Raw genomic sequence first — 15,645 nt, 5'->3', positions numbered from 1 at the left:
AACCACTTGAAGTCTGCGGTGTTTACACCCCCTTCCTGTACAGGCCATTTTTCAGTATTCAGCACTGCAGTACTTTGACTGACATTTATTCCGTCATGCAACACTGTACTGAAATTAATTTTATACCATTTTTGGGGACAGATAGAGTTTTCTTTTGGTGGTATTTAATCACCAATGGGGGTTTTATTTTTTACTATATTAAGGAAAAATTACTTAAAATTTTAAAAAAACAAAACTTTTCCCCCCTATATTAAATGATAAAACATGTATTACCACCGAATTTTTTGATAAAATATAAGAGACGGGGTCACGTCGGGTAAATAGACACCAAACATGTCAAGCCTTAAAATTTCGCGTGCGAAACCTAAAAAAACTGCAATACCCAAAATTGGCCATAGGCGACGCTTTAAAAGCTTTTACTGCTCATCAGTTTAGTGTTATCAGTGATTGATGGCACTTGAATGATTGTTCTCACTCCGACGTTCGCGACGATATGGAACATGTGTAGCGCAATAGTCATTTTCGCACGCTGGCGCATCAAACGCGTATTTTCTTTTATATGTGTGTAAATGTTGGGGTGGGGGACTTAAACATTCTTTTTTAACTTTTTTATATGTGACTTCTATTTTTTTTTACTTTTTTTGGTTTTTTTTATACTTATTGTTATTGCTATCACATAGGGGGATAACAATTCCTCTATGTGATAGCACAGGCACACTGACAGGTTCTCTTTATGGAGACCCCAAAAGAACCTGGGGACCCCAAAAGAAGCTGATGAAGCACAGATCTGCTTCATCCGCTTCTTCTCTCTGGTTATAGCAGCCAAATGACTAACAGGTGAATGCGGAAGTGATGTAATACACATCACTTCTGCATTCAGACCTCGGAGGGAGATCAGCGAGGAAGATGCCAACTCCCTCCCATCTTACCTCCGACGCCCTCCCGAGCCGGTCTCGGACCGCAGATGGGCTAGCGGATCCCGGGATTAAAGATGAGGGGTCAGGAGGGGGCGGCGGCACTCCAGGGGGGAGGTGGCAAAGACAACACATACAGTTGTGTAAAAAGTGTTGGCCCCCTTCCTGATTTTTAATTGTTTTGCACGTTTGTCACACTTTAATGTTTCAGAACATCAAACAAATTTAAATATTAGTCAAAGATAACACAAGTAAACACAACATGCAGTTTTTAAAGGAAGGTTTTTGTTATTACGGGAAAACAAAATCCAAACCAACATGGCCCTGTGTGAAAAAGTGTTTGCCCCATAAACTTAGTAACTGGTTGAGCCACCGTTAGCAGAAAGAACTGCAATCAAGCATTTGCGATAACTTGGAATGAGTATGTTACAGCGCTGTGCAGGAATTTTGGTCCACTCATCTTTGCAGAATTGTTATAATTCAGCCACATTGGAAGGTTTTTGGGCATGAACCGCCTTTTTAAGCTTATGGCACAGCATCTCAATAGGTTTCAGGCCAGGACTTTGACAAGGCCGCTCCAAAGTCTTAATTTTGTTTTTCTTCAGCCATTCAGAGGTGGACTTGCTGGTGTGTTTTGGATCATTGTCCTGCTGCAGAACCCAAGTTTGCTTCAGCATGAGGTCACGAAAAGATGGCCGCACATTATCCTTCAGGATTTTTTGGTAGACAGCAGAATTCATGGTTCCATTTATCACAGCAAGTCTTCCAGGTCCTGAAGCAGCAATCACACTACTACCACCATATTTTACTGTTGGAATGATGTTCTTTTTCTGAAATGCGTTGTTACTCTTACGCCAGATGTAATTGGACACACACCTTCCAAAAAGTTCAACTTTTGTCTCGTCAGTCCACAGAGTATTTTCCAAAAGTCTTGTGGTCCACTCATCTTTGCAGAATTGTTATAATTCAGCCACATTGGAAGGTTTTTGGGCATGAACCGCCTTTTTAAGCTTATGGCACAGCATCTCAATAGGTTTCAGGCCAGGACTTTGACAAGGCCGCTCCAAAGTCTTAATTTTGTTTTTCTTCAGCCATTCAGAGGTGGACTTGCTGGTGTGTTTTGGATCATTGTCCTGCTGCAGAACCCAAGTTTGCTTCAGCATGAGGTCACGAAAAGATGGCCGCACATTATCCTTCAGGATTTTTTGGTAGACAGCAGAATTCATGGTTCCATTTATCACAGCAAGTCTTCCAGGTCCTGAAGCAGCAATCACACTACTACCACCATATTTTACTGTTGGAATGATGTTCTTTTTCTGAAATGCGTTGTTACTCTTACGCCAGATGTAATTGGACACACACCTTCCAAAAAGTTCAACTTTTGTCTCGTCAGTCCACAGAGTATTTTCCCAAAAGTCTTGGGGATCATCAAGATGTTTTCTGGCATAACGGAGACAAGTTTTTATGTTCTTTTTGCTCAGCAGCGGTTTTCGTCTTGGAACTCTGCCATGCAGGCCCAGTCTCTTTCTTATGGTGGAGTCATGAACACTGACCTGAACTGAGGCAAGTGAGGCCTGCAGTTCTTTGGATGTTGTTGTGGGGTCTTTTGTGACCTCTTGGATGAGTCGTCGCTGCGCTCTTGGGGTAATTTTTCCTTTAAAAACTGCATGTTGTGTTTACTTGTGTGATCTTTGACTAATATTAGAATTTGTTTGATGATCTGAAACATTAAAGTGTGACTACCGTGCAAAACAATGAAAAATCAGGAAGGGGGCCAACACTTTTTCACACAACTGTACATATGATCGGCAGGATATAGAGCCGCCGATCGTATGTATATCAAACAGCTGGTAATGGCTGTAGAGAACGGGCGTGTTTGTTCTGCCCATGGGGGCGCACGCGAGCAGCAAAAAAAGCTGTCTAAAGAGGGCAACCTGCGAATCTGAGTCTGCCGTCCTCCGTTTTTTCTCAACGAGCGGACGGCAGGAGTTTAATTTAATACACAAAGTGGTCAGCCAATCAACTGTGACACAGTAACATCACTGAAACAAGAAATACTACACAAATTAACATTCAGGCAGGTAGGACTGCACCCAACTAATCGATTAATCAATAATAGATAAGAATAGTTGTCAACTATTCTCATTATTGATTAGTTGGTTGGATCTCCTAGATCTCTCCTCCACACTGGGAGGAGGGCACAGCAAGCAGTGGGTGGTTGCAATAGCCAGCCTGCTATTGCAATTTGAAAGGGCCAATATCATGCGGGCTATTGCACCAGCCCACTACCTGCTGTATTTACATTCAGCTGCCATGTAAGGAATCTTGCCACTGACAACTGGCATTCCCTGGCTGAAGGTATTCAAGTGCCATGCGCTTACAATACAATTATTATAAAAAAAAATTATAAAAAGGTGGCAAAAAGTCATTTTCGGTTTTGGCCTGACAAATTCTGCACTGGGAGGTGCGTTGCAGTGCCATTCATTTCAATGGCACCCCAAAAGCACCTTCCACCCACAGTGTGATCGCCTGCACTGGAACGCACGGTACCGCAATGCCGTGCATTCCAGTGCAGTACGATTGCAAAAAATTGTGCATGCAGTTTTATGCTGAAGTAAACTTTATGTTTGTAACACTCCATTTGTGTATTTTATTTTAATTTAAGTATGATATTTAAATTTTTTTATCCGATTGATGGAAAAAATTATTGGCCAACTAATCGAGTATGAAAATAATCATTAGTTGCAGTCCTACAGGCAGGTTTACTTGATTGCATGGAAATAGTGTCCAACTTTCTTTTAAATATTGGTCTCTCCCCCAAAATACTTTCTCCTACATTATATCACTACTTTCAGATGCAAGTGTAGTATGGAAGGCACTAAATTGCAGTAAAAAAACAATACTGAAAACATCTGATATTTTTTAAGTGAACAATGTAAAAAACATATAAAATATTAGTCAATGCATTCTGTACCATATTCCAAATAAATCATAAGAAAACAACTATGTAGAATAGCATTCACTAGGACCACATTGTCTAAAGTGATAGAGCAGAGGTATTGAAGAGCAGAGGTATTGAAGAGGCTTCTGGGCTCAAACTGGCTGACTTTTCGAGCATACCCTTTCATTGGTACAGTTAACATGCCCTGAGAGTTATTCCCTGGAATGCCCAGAGGGATTTGTCACAATGGCATCAGAAACAGTGGTTCGATTTTAGGAAGTTCAGGCAGATTGTTACAATTGCAATACAAACCTGGGCCTCGCAGCTGGCGAACATAGAGAGACTGAGAAAGAGGAGAGGACAAAGCTAAAGGGAATAATGTGTTTGTTATGCTTTCTGTAACCACAATCTGAAAGGATCCTTGTATATCTTGTTGCTCATAGCCTTATACCATGACCAGTAGCTGAACTGTTATCCTAGACTTACTGTGCAAGCACATATTGAGGAAATGGTGAAACAGAACCATATTATTTACAAGGCGAGAGAGCAGAATGACATCCATCATGAACATTATGAAGCAGGCAAGACTGGCCTAGTCTTGCTAGTATAGCAATACAATTCCTTTAGACACAAGTGTGCAGCCAAGTTGTGAATACGAATAATTTAATTTGCTTTTAATACTTGCTTTTCTATCCGGTAGGTCTGTCCTGTCACATCTTGTTGCTAGAACCAGCAATAAAAGCAGCATGCTAAAAGCTCACATAAATTTAATTCTTGGCTGTACCAGTCAGAATCAATCTAAGTTCAGACGTATCAAACATTCAAAACTGAACTTGTGGTACATCTGCACCAGTGATTTCAAAAAAAAAACAAAAAAAACAATACAGCCTCATTCAGTAAACTCTTTCATAACTCTGAAGCATCCCTCACAGACTTCTAGCACCTTGTGTGGACTGGTATAATGATGCAGAGGAGGTTTTTCCACCATGATAGCATTTCGCAATTAGCAGGTCTCTGAATGCAATCGCAAAGTCAGTCCACAGATGCCGAAAAGGCCTTTGACAGGGTGGATTGGAGGTACATGGACTCGGTAATGCAATATATTGGACTTGGTATTCGCATGAGGGCATGGATCGGGGGGATATATTCCCACCCATGCGCGGTGACTCCCTCCACCTTCAGATACACCTACTTATTGTTTCCACACGATCCCCATATACTTATATGTGTATAGGACTACCCTTCCTGAGTATAATCTGCTGGAAGACGAGATAGTTACCTGACAAATGGCTGTCGTATAAGCTCCAAACGATGAAGACATTACAACCACAGAATATGCTGCTGCAATGTTTATGTTATCACACTGTTTATCACCGGTCTTACCTGTATTACATATATCTGTCCTTCTCTTTTGTTTGGAAAAGACGGAAAACATTTGAAAACTTTGAAATAAAGAATTTATAAAGTAAATCACCCCCATTGTGTCACAGATAACAATGACTAACTTTTGGTGAATATAGTTCCTGACGAGAAGTAAGTTGGTGTACTTAGGATTCAATTATGACTGCTGCAAAGTCTTTAATGACCCCAAAGTTCTCATAGTGAACATACTCCATGCATTGTGAGAATGTATTGAATCTGGATGAAGATGTGTATGCTTGATCTCCAAATCTACAGCCCCAAAACGAAACAATTTGCTTTGCAAGTAGAAAAACAAAAAGAATAACTCGAATAACTTTTTCAAAAGTTTGATTGTTTATATTGCCTAGACATGTCTGTGCCATCACCTTTTTCATTGCCCATTATGAGGGACCGGGTTGCAGACATTTCTGTGGACTTTGGTCTAAGTGTTCAGGATGGTTTTAATTATCTGTGTAAACTTTCCCCATATACTTTTTTTTTCTCCAAAGTTCAACTTCCAAAAAAGGATCACAGCTTGCTTGAAAATGTTTACGTGTATTAAGCTGTCTAAGGAAGTAGTGAAAGTTAGCAGTAGCTGTCCACAGACATCTGTGAAATAAAGGTGTGTGAAGGTGGCCATACACTTTACAACCATCGCAAGACATTAGTCTTGTGATGGTTGTAAAGTAATTAAAAAAACGTACAATCTGCCCATCTTGGACAGGCAGAACGTACTCTCCATCATCGCAAGCCAGCCCCCCATTGACCGCAATGCTTAACGGGCAGTGTGCGCATGCGCACACCGGCCCGTTCGGCATTTGTCTCCCGAGCACCGTTCAAAGCAGCCGAAAATCGTACGATTTTCGGCTGGTTTTCTAGCGTGCTCCTTAGACAAAAGACGTGCGACCGTACAGTAGAAACGGTCGCACATCTTCGTTCACACTGCTCGATTCTCGTACGATCACGGGATTTCCCGCGATTCTCGTACGAGAATCGAGCAGTGTATGGGCACCTTTAGTTTGCATAGTAAAAATTGCACCTAAGTAAAAGCAAAAAAAAAATGATAAAGCAGAAAACACTTGTGCCCAGTAATATTCAAACACATTATGACTGGATTTGTACAGACCAAGGGAAAAGGTTGTGATAACTATGAGAAAATTAAGCCATTATCATCTTATATAGACAACATTAATACCTTCAAGTCTCTGTATACTACAAAGCGGTTGTGCATGTGTTCCAAGCCCAGGATAATTTCAGCAGCATAAAATCTCATCTCCTTCTCTGAGAAGACACCGTGTTGAGAGAGGTGGTAGTGCAAATCCCCACCTGAAATTCATCAGGAAAAAGTTACAACTAAAATCTAACAAATATGTCAACAAAATAATGATTTCAGTTACACCAAAAATTACCCATTTGAATAGTAGTATAAACAGTATAGAATATATACTCCAAGTTTTTAACACATGACTGCTTCAATTATAGAAGCTAAATATACAAAACAAATGTACAAGATCGAACAGACAACATATCAGAGTACATCAATGTTTGGGGATTGAAACATTCTTGGAAAAACATTTAGGGTATGCACAAGCCATGAAACATACTTATTTAATTTATCTAAAGTTTTTGGAGCTCTCCTTACTGCCAGAACTACACGTGTATGCAATTTCTACTGGAAACAATGGAGACTGTCGGCGAAGCAGGACCCGACCATGGCGATTTTTAAGAAGAGGTTGAGTGGCATTAAACAGGCTGCACAGTGAGTTTCTTGGTAGAGCTGGGGCAGGAGAGTAAGTAGCTTGTCAGAGATGCTGGGTGAAGGCATTAGGGCTGACTTAGTTGTAAGTGCACTAAAAGTGCACTTTCCCTTAAAAAAAGCCGCTTTGCATTTCACAGAGAATCAGACATAAGTGTAGCTATGGTATAACAAAAGAAAATGAATAACTGCATCACCGCATAAACAGTGAACAAACATTATCTTAAGAATCAGATTACCTAATCTACTCCAGTTCTGCTCCTATCATACTCTGCCAAGCAGTTGCAGGCCACCGGCTCAACCTCCTGTGACAGCTTACAGCTGTTTCCGCCCACACATCGCTGCTCTCATCTGCCACATCGCTGAGCTCTCCTCCCGCAGTGCCCCGTCCAGCCTCCTGTGACAACACTGCAAGTTGTCTCCGCCCCCACACCGCTCTCCTGATCTGGAGGCCGAGCGGTGCGCGGAGGAGAGACACCGGCCGCTCACAACACTCTCCTCCCCTACACTCCCCGTCCTCCTGTGACAGTTTCTATCCTCCATGCTGCGCTGTGTCAGTGGGGAGGAGAGAAACTATGGATGCACTGTTATTTCACCTGAAAGATGGTACTTTCGGCATTTTGCCAAAAGTGCCAATTTTGGCCGATACGTTTCTACGGCCCAAAATTTCTGTGCATCCCTAATATATACACAAACAAACAAACACACACACATAAATATATATATTAAATGTATTAGTAATTGTATCTGTGAGTACTTGGACAAGTATCAGTACTTGTCCAAGTACTCACAGATACAATTACGAATACATTTTTGTTTTGTGTCATGTAACAATATTTCTATAACAATACAGACTAATGATTTCAGGACAGTGGTTGAGCGCCAGAGCCCAGTCGCAGCTGCAACCGCTGCAGCCCTGGTAGGTCTCGTGAGAATGCCAAGTACCTGAACTGGTATCTGAACATCCCTAATATTATCCTCAGGAAAAATAAACACGGCAAAATGCTTCACAAAAAAATCCAATTCATTTCTAAGGCCCCTGTTCACACCTGAGTGTTTTGTCGCAATAAGCAAAACACCTGTTGCTGGAAACAGTACATGAGCTTCTTTTTGGCAGATTGTTTGTCCCCGTAGACTCGATAAGAAAAGATTGGAAACGCGCAATGCAATTATTTTTGCTCTCTTTTGCCCATTTACATCAATGTGCCATAATGTGTGCAAAAAAACATGCAGCAAAAGTTGTGATAAGCCATGAAAAACAGAGCCCCTATGACTAAAAGGTGACATAAAAGGCGACATACACAAAATGGAAAGGGGTAGGGAGTAAATGCAGAGGCATGTTGATATTGGAAAACACTGCATGGGCTGTGAACTAAACAATGTGCTTATATCTCCACTGCCACTGGAGAATGATAAAATAAGGGTGAGAAATTTCTCACCAAGCCGGCAGACTTTTCCCTTTACTGGGGTGCCCTGGGAAAAGGACAAAGTGAATAGTATTATTTATTTGTTCTATTTTGCACACTGTAATTTACAGTTTTACAGTGTCACCAATAAAACAATACTCAATAGATGATACTGAAAGAACGTAACAACAGTCATCAGATAGCACTGGAAATGTAGAATCTATAAAACAGCTATTGAGCAGAAAACGTTCTAAGCAGATTTATAAAGGCTTATTGGGCTGGCAGACAATGAAATGAATCTTAGACATATCCTAATATCTTCTTGCAGACCTTTCTTTAAGTGTTTCACAATGAATGGATGCAGTTTGCACCAGTTAACTTACATAACATTTTTTTGGCATGCGGAGAACAATGAATGCCAGTTATTATGAAACAAAGCTGTCTTCTGGGCTTCTAAAACTAATGTTTTCTTCTTCTCCTTATAATTACATAATGCCCTTCAAATTGCCTCCTTGAAAAATGATTGTTCTGATTAAACATAGTTAATGTCTTTGTGGGAGAGACAAACTGTCTACACCATGGCACAGATGTCAAGGATAAGCTAAATTTGTATAACTAATTGTATTTACACAAATCAAGTGATACTGAAAAAGGTAGAGGTGATATACAGGTATTTCTGTGGTTTCTCAGGAAATCTTGGTCCATCAATGTGACTTATACAGATAGTGGGAATACCCAACAATCTTGTTCATATTTTTGTGGTTCGGCCACATTCAAGCTAAAATAATCTCCACCATACAATGTACATTTGTACACCTGTACAGGTCTAACCAGCACCAAGAATATACTCCCGGAAAACAGCTAACAGAAAATAAAACTTGCCACTCTAACTTTACGGATACTGAAAGCTTCAGGTATGAAGTACAGGTATCCAGAGGTGCCCAAAAACATACCTACAGAAGCTTTTTGTATCCTTTGCTTTTCAAAAGCTGGAGGTTGATCTGAAACAACTTGCCATCATTATGATGGGCCATCTCACTGGCCAACAGAAATGTGTGGGAGGAGTCTATCAGAACAGAATGGCATTTAGTATTCTTAAAGTGGCAGAGCATATTATAAAAGGAATATTTTTGCCACCATGGGTTTACTGGGTAGGATTTCAGGCTCCAGCTAACATCGTAATTTTTTTTCAAGCTCCAAGCTTGAAGATCTCCCTTTACCCCTGACACAGTTGTACTTACCAAACTTAGCTGTTCAGCTGACCATTTTTTTAAAGGAAGTTCTCCAAATACAACTATGGAAGGGCCACAGGAGGGCCCCTGGCCTCTAGTGGATTCCTGAATCATGCAGGTGCATGGAAAAACCCATTAGGAAGAAGAATAACTAGGGATCAATGATACTGATCATATTTTGCAAAACAAATTGATGGTCAAGAAATCCAACCAAGATGATTACTGGTTCTCCAGAGAATAATGGCCAGGGGTATATGAAGCTGATCACATCATCCAATTTAGCATATGGCATGATTGTGTAAGAGCAGATTATCCGGTGTCTATGGGTGTTGCGGGTACATTAAGGCTACCCTTAAGTATAAGGTAGTGTTCATGAGGCTAGTGGTCTAATGTGCAAAAAAATTCACCAGTATTTTTCTAACACAAACATTTTTTACATGTTTTCTGTTTTTCTTTCCTGAATTCAACCCTATTATGTGATTACAATCTAAATGATGATGGCCTTCAAGAAATCTTAATTTTATATATTTTTCTGTGTGCTGTAAATGATTGACAACCCAGTCGAAAATGTTTCAACCTGTCTGACAGCTAGCTTTTTGATTTGCCCTTAAAGGGGCCCTTTACCCCTTTCATTAAAAATTACATCAGCATGCAGCTCTGCATGCTAAGCTAATCAAGCAATCACCCTGGATGCACGATCGATGCAAGAGTAATTGTTTTCTAACCGCTCGTAATCCTTTTAAATACGACTACATGCGTTGTTCCGGCGATTACACGCAGCATCTGTCACCCAATCATTAACTTGATCTGGTGACAGCTGCCGCTTGTAAATGGCAGATTAGGGGATCCTGCTGGAGGAAAACAGAAGTTCCTGACACAGGAATCCCTAATCGCACTCAAACTTACAGGTGTGAATGGGGCCTTAGATGATGTGCATGGTCATATATCCTAGTCACATGTGCCAGAGTTCCAGGAAGTAAAGGGAGATGGATTAATCTGCCTTTAGTAAAAATGGCCACGGTGAGAGGAATGGGGGGAAAAAGATATATAAGGTGCGCAAAGAATAAAAAGCATGTCGTTATCTTTAAGTATCTGTTTGTAGATCATCGTTACTAAACATTTCTAAAGGTGCCTTTCTTGTCATTTTTATGAGAAGGGTGAAGTTCCTATTTAATACCTATAAAATGTAGCAAAAACTGCCCGCATGTAAACTGATTCGTCTTCAATACTGTCACAATATTGAAATGATTGGATTATTCCACAATCAGATTGAAGCATGTATTGGTATCATTTGACTTTGCATCCGAGATCTTTTACTCAGGGGTGTCTGCTGCTGTCTAAGTAAGGTCCATGAACCCATCGCACTCAGAAACCGCCGTTTCCAAAGAAATAGGGGTGGGTACTACGGTAGTCGACGGCTGGCAACCATGGTAGATATCAAGTAGAATATGAAGAGACACCGACACTCCAATAGTGAATCAAATATGTCTGTTTATTTGACGTATGAGTAGCATAGTGGGATACACTTAATGCGATGTTTCGCGGTCACACAGGAAACCCTTCATCAGGCAGAACAAGTGACTTGTTCTGCCTGATGAAGTGCATCACACTATGCTACTCATACGTCAAATAAACAGACATATTTGATTCACTATTGGAGTGTCGGTGTCTCTTCATATTCTACTTGCTGCAGTCTAAGGTCACTTAATCATCACCCCAACCTGCAAAAATATGTATTTTTAATTAAAGGCACTGGACAGCATACAGACTTTCAGCACAATAAAGAACTGGAATAAAAATGCCTTACCATTCATCAGATCCAAGATGAAGCAGAGCTTGTCAGGCGTATGGAAGGCATAAGTCATGCACACTATGAAAGGACAGTCCTAAAAAAAAAAGATACAAAATAAAATTATCAAGAAAAATACACCAAATAACACTTTTAGTACCTTGTAGCAATGTATACAGCAATTGTACATAATATACTACACATGCACATGCATTATTTTAGGCAGCTACATACAGCATTTGAGATACAGTATACCACCACAAAATCTAACTATAAAAACACTACAATAAAGGTTTGATAGCAGTTAGATATCAACACTTGATCATCTAATCTGTATACACACTGTACACGTCTCTTTGCGAAACAAGACAAAAGTGGCCTACAGTACTTCCTATGATACCAAAAGGATATCTGCTGTAAATATACCCCATAATCTTCTAAGGCGTATAGGTAGCATAAGAATCCTATGGACTTAATCTAACCAGCTATTTGCAAAGCAACTAGAAAAGCAGAAAGTAAAAAGGTATCCATAAACTTAATCATGATTTCTGTTGAAGACCTCACACTCAAACACCTCCTTGTCAATATATTATAGAGAGATAGCCTGTTGCATGGGCTGGATTGTTCCTTACAAAAATACTTAGAAAAAGTGTGTTTGCCAGTTACATAAACTTGTACGTACATAAAAATTGCATGCTAGACAACTACTACTACTACTACTGTGATCTGGTCAACACTAAACTGATTTGACTAGGCTGTGGAACCTCTCCCTTGCTTTTGTTTTAAAACTCTCTCCCTTCCTCTAATTGTATGACCACTCTTACTCCACCTTCAATTTAGTACTAGTCAGCTATCTTCCAATTTAATCCTTTTTTAAACCGTTTTATTCAGTAACAGTCATCATCAAGATATGTACTTTGCTATATTTCACACAAAGGTGGAAAAAGCAACACCATATTAGAACCATTAATGCAGATGCTCTGCTTAAAAATGTTATAGATACAAACTTGGTTTCAGCATTAAAAATCATCCAACATGCAAAAAGTTAAAAAATATTAAAAAAAAGTTTATTATTCAAATAACATTATGCCAACATGCAAGCTCATTGAAGTCGATTGAAGTTGACAACAGTCAACAGGCCAAAGCATTACATTTTTTAAGTGGCCCCACTCAGCTCCTTCCAATTACTGAGTTCTGTCCACTGAGAGGAAATAATTCTGTGTAACAGAGTTTTTGAACAGCAACATGATTGTAATAGATAAGTACATGTTCCCAAAACAGACATAAGAAGTGGACACTGGGTGCCATAGGTTACAAAAGGAAGGTCACAGGTGCTCCAACAGGCAGAAATAGATTTATACAATGGTCATGTATCATTTGGAAAGTAATTTGGAGTTTTTTCTTTCATTTATCTGCAAGGTAAGTGAAGATATACGAACTAGGTGTAGTATGGGCTATATTTGATTATGACATCACAATATGGCACACTGTGAATTGGATGTTCAGCCAGCAAAAAGATGCATTCCACTTGAACAAGAATGGGGACATCTCCTTGATTAGCCTCCTGCTTTGAACTAGGAGAGCTTTCCACACCTGAACCCCCACTTCGTTCACATCCATACCTAACAAATAATAAAATCGGCCTGAGGCATCGACGGTGATCAAAACTCTTTGACCATTTCATGAATCGTGCAGCGGAACCTTTAAATCACACTCTAAAAAAGGACAAGCATTTCAATGTACAGCATCAGCCTCAGAGCTGCTTTGTCACCATCTTCTGGAGAATCCTTTAAACATGTACCATATCAACAACACACACATACAATATAAACAGGTATATTTACATACAGAGACCATGTATCACACCTTTCTGTACATAGCTCAGAAATATTAACATAACAAAAGAAAACTACCGTATGCAACAGATTGGTTCTGCACTAGCCAATTTCCCGAAAAAAAATACAACACAATGCATTGCTAAGCAGTAGTACAGAGGCACACTCCCTAGCAATGGCTGCCATGCAAGGCCACATAAAAGCCTCATCCTGAATGGGTCATGCTAATGCTTTCTTTTCTGTGCCATGCTCTGATATGCACTATGAATTTTTTATCAAGAGCTGTATGCGTCACTGTGTGGAGAAGGTGCCTGGATCTGTCATCAGAACCACAGCTGCTCCCTCCCCCTGCACAACTCCACTTCACCACGCTAAATACATTTCTTTCACGCTTTAATCAGGCACAAAGAATAGTGCAGTAAAGGAAACTGTGTTCGTTTCAAATAATTCTTTACATCTGGATGTGCTGAACTAAAATTATTATAAAATAAAAACAAAGACCAATAGTTAAGGCCCCTTTTATATGGGTGGTCTGATCAGATCCGCCTGTCAGTTTTTTTTTGTGGGTTCCTGCCACTAGTGGTTCACAGTCACTACTTTTTCCTGCAAACTCCAAAATACATCATAAGAGATTGGCAGGGATTTTTGTATCATAAAACAGCAATTAAAAAATGGCCCAGTTTGTTTAAGCCCAAATCTTATGACCAGTCAGAAAAAGAAATGGCTTTATCATAACAAGAGTGGCTACTTAGGATAAAATATTGTAATCAGCTGGCTAAATAATATAATTTGAAGCACAGCTCTGTGCTGACTGTTGTAGATAAACAAGTTAAAATGGACAATTTAATAACCCATCTACATGACTGCAAGTTATTATGTCTTAAAGAAAAGGCTGAATGTGTTTTTCTGTACAAGCTAATCATAACTGTGAAAAGAAGCACAAACCCACTGTGATACTCTCGTCATTACAGCTTGAGAAATTACCAATTAAGAGCTGTTTCTGTGGTATGGTTGATAAATGAGACAATGTATTATCACAGAAATTGATCAGACCTTTTGTTGCAGATAATTATCTGTGTGTACATGCCACCCGCTGACTGCGGTTATTATCCAGTGGGTCATGTACAAAATTATAGTGCAAGTAATTTGCAACACCTCTGCCTCTACAATGCAGAACAATCCTTTGTTATAAAAAGTTATGAGTGGCAGCTGACACTCTAAACATAAAACTTTTAATGGGATTAAAATTGCTGCTGTCGGGCAAGCGCACAATGGGTAAGAATAAATTATTCACATTTGCCATCAGCAGCCTTTGGTCTTCATACGTCTGTTTCATACCGCAATTCATTTTTTAGATTGCAAACATTATGATACCAGCCAAGAGTCTGGAAAAACAATCCACGAACAAGTGGTAATCTAATCGTTGTCTACCTCAGCTAGGTTTTACAGTTTCAGCAATTTAGATATGATCTTAAAATAGGTTTTATTCTCTGTTTCGGACATGTGTTTTGCTCATACAAGGGAAAGTAACAGGTCTGCTTAAAGTGGACTTTTACCCATATCTTTAAATAACAACAAACACACCTTTAGAAATGTTTAGTAATGACAAACTACAAACACATATTTCTAGATAATTGCAGGCTTTGTATTCTTTGCTTCCATTATTGCTCTTTTCTTTCCCTGCCTTCTAACAGCGGCCATGTTTACTAAGGGCAGATTAATAGATCTCCCATTACTTCCTGGATTTCTGGCACATGTGACTTGACATATGACCATGCGCATCATCCCAGAGGAAGAAAATGCCTTTCCTTGAGATCTCGTGAGATTATTATTATTATACAGGATCTATATAGTGCCAACAGTTTGCGCAGCGCTTTACAATATAAGGAAGACATTACAATCACAATACAATTCAAGACAAGATGGTAAGGAGGGCCCTGCCCGTGAGGGCTTACAATCTAAAAGGGAGGGGGAAGTGATACATGAGGAGGTAGCTGTGTGGGGATGAATTGTTTGAGAACGTGATGGTTGAGCAGTTAGGTTGAGGTGGGATAGGCTTCCCAGAAGAGATGAGTCTTTAAGGGAATGCCTCAAGGCAGTCAAGGTGGGAGACAGACGGACAGGTTGGGGTAAAGAGTTCCAGAGGATGGGAGAGACTCTACAGAAGTCCTGGAGGAGAGCATGGGAAGAGTTGACAAGGGAGCTGGAAAGCAGGAGGTCTTGGGATGAGTGGAGCGGACCGTTAGGGTGATACTTTGAGACAGGGTTTGAGATATAGCCGGGGGCAGAGTTGTGGATGGCTTTTTAAGTTATTGATAATATTTAGAATTTTATCCTTTGGGCGAGTGGAAGCCAGTGCAGGGATTCACAG

General features: G+C 40.0%; 1 protein-coding gene across 1 annotated transcript in view; it reads right to left on the bottom strand.

Annotated features, from left to right (window-relative positions):
• Positions 1–15,645, bottom strand: part of LOC108790542 (beta-adrenergic receptor kinase 2) — a 276,398-nt gene that overhangs the window by 46,331 nt on the left and 214,422 nt on the right. Inside the window, exons 10-11 of the mRNA XM_018560833.1 lie at positions 11,458–11,536; positions 6,452–6,582 (exon numbers count right to left, since the gene is read on the bottom strand). Of these exons, the coding sequence (XP_018416335.1) occupies positions 6,452–6,582; positions 11,458–11,536 (210 nt within the window). The remainder of the gene's footprint in view (positions 1–6,451; positions 6,583–11,457; positions 11,537–15,645) is intronic.

The sequence above is a fragment of the Nanorana parkeri genome, unplaced genomic scaffold (assembly GCF_000935625.1).
Source record: "Nanorana parkeri isolate BGI_ZX_2015 unplaced genomic scaffold, ASM93562v1 scaffold18, whole genome shotgun sequence".
Classification (NCBI taxonomy): Eukaryota; Metazoa; Chordata; class Amphibia; order Anura; family Dicroglossidae; genus Nanorana; species Nanorana parkeri.
The sequence above is the reverse complement of the archived record's forward strand: the minus strand, read 5'-3'. Positions and strand labels throughout refer to the sequence as shown.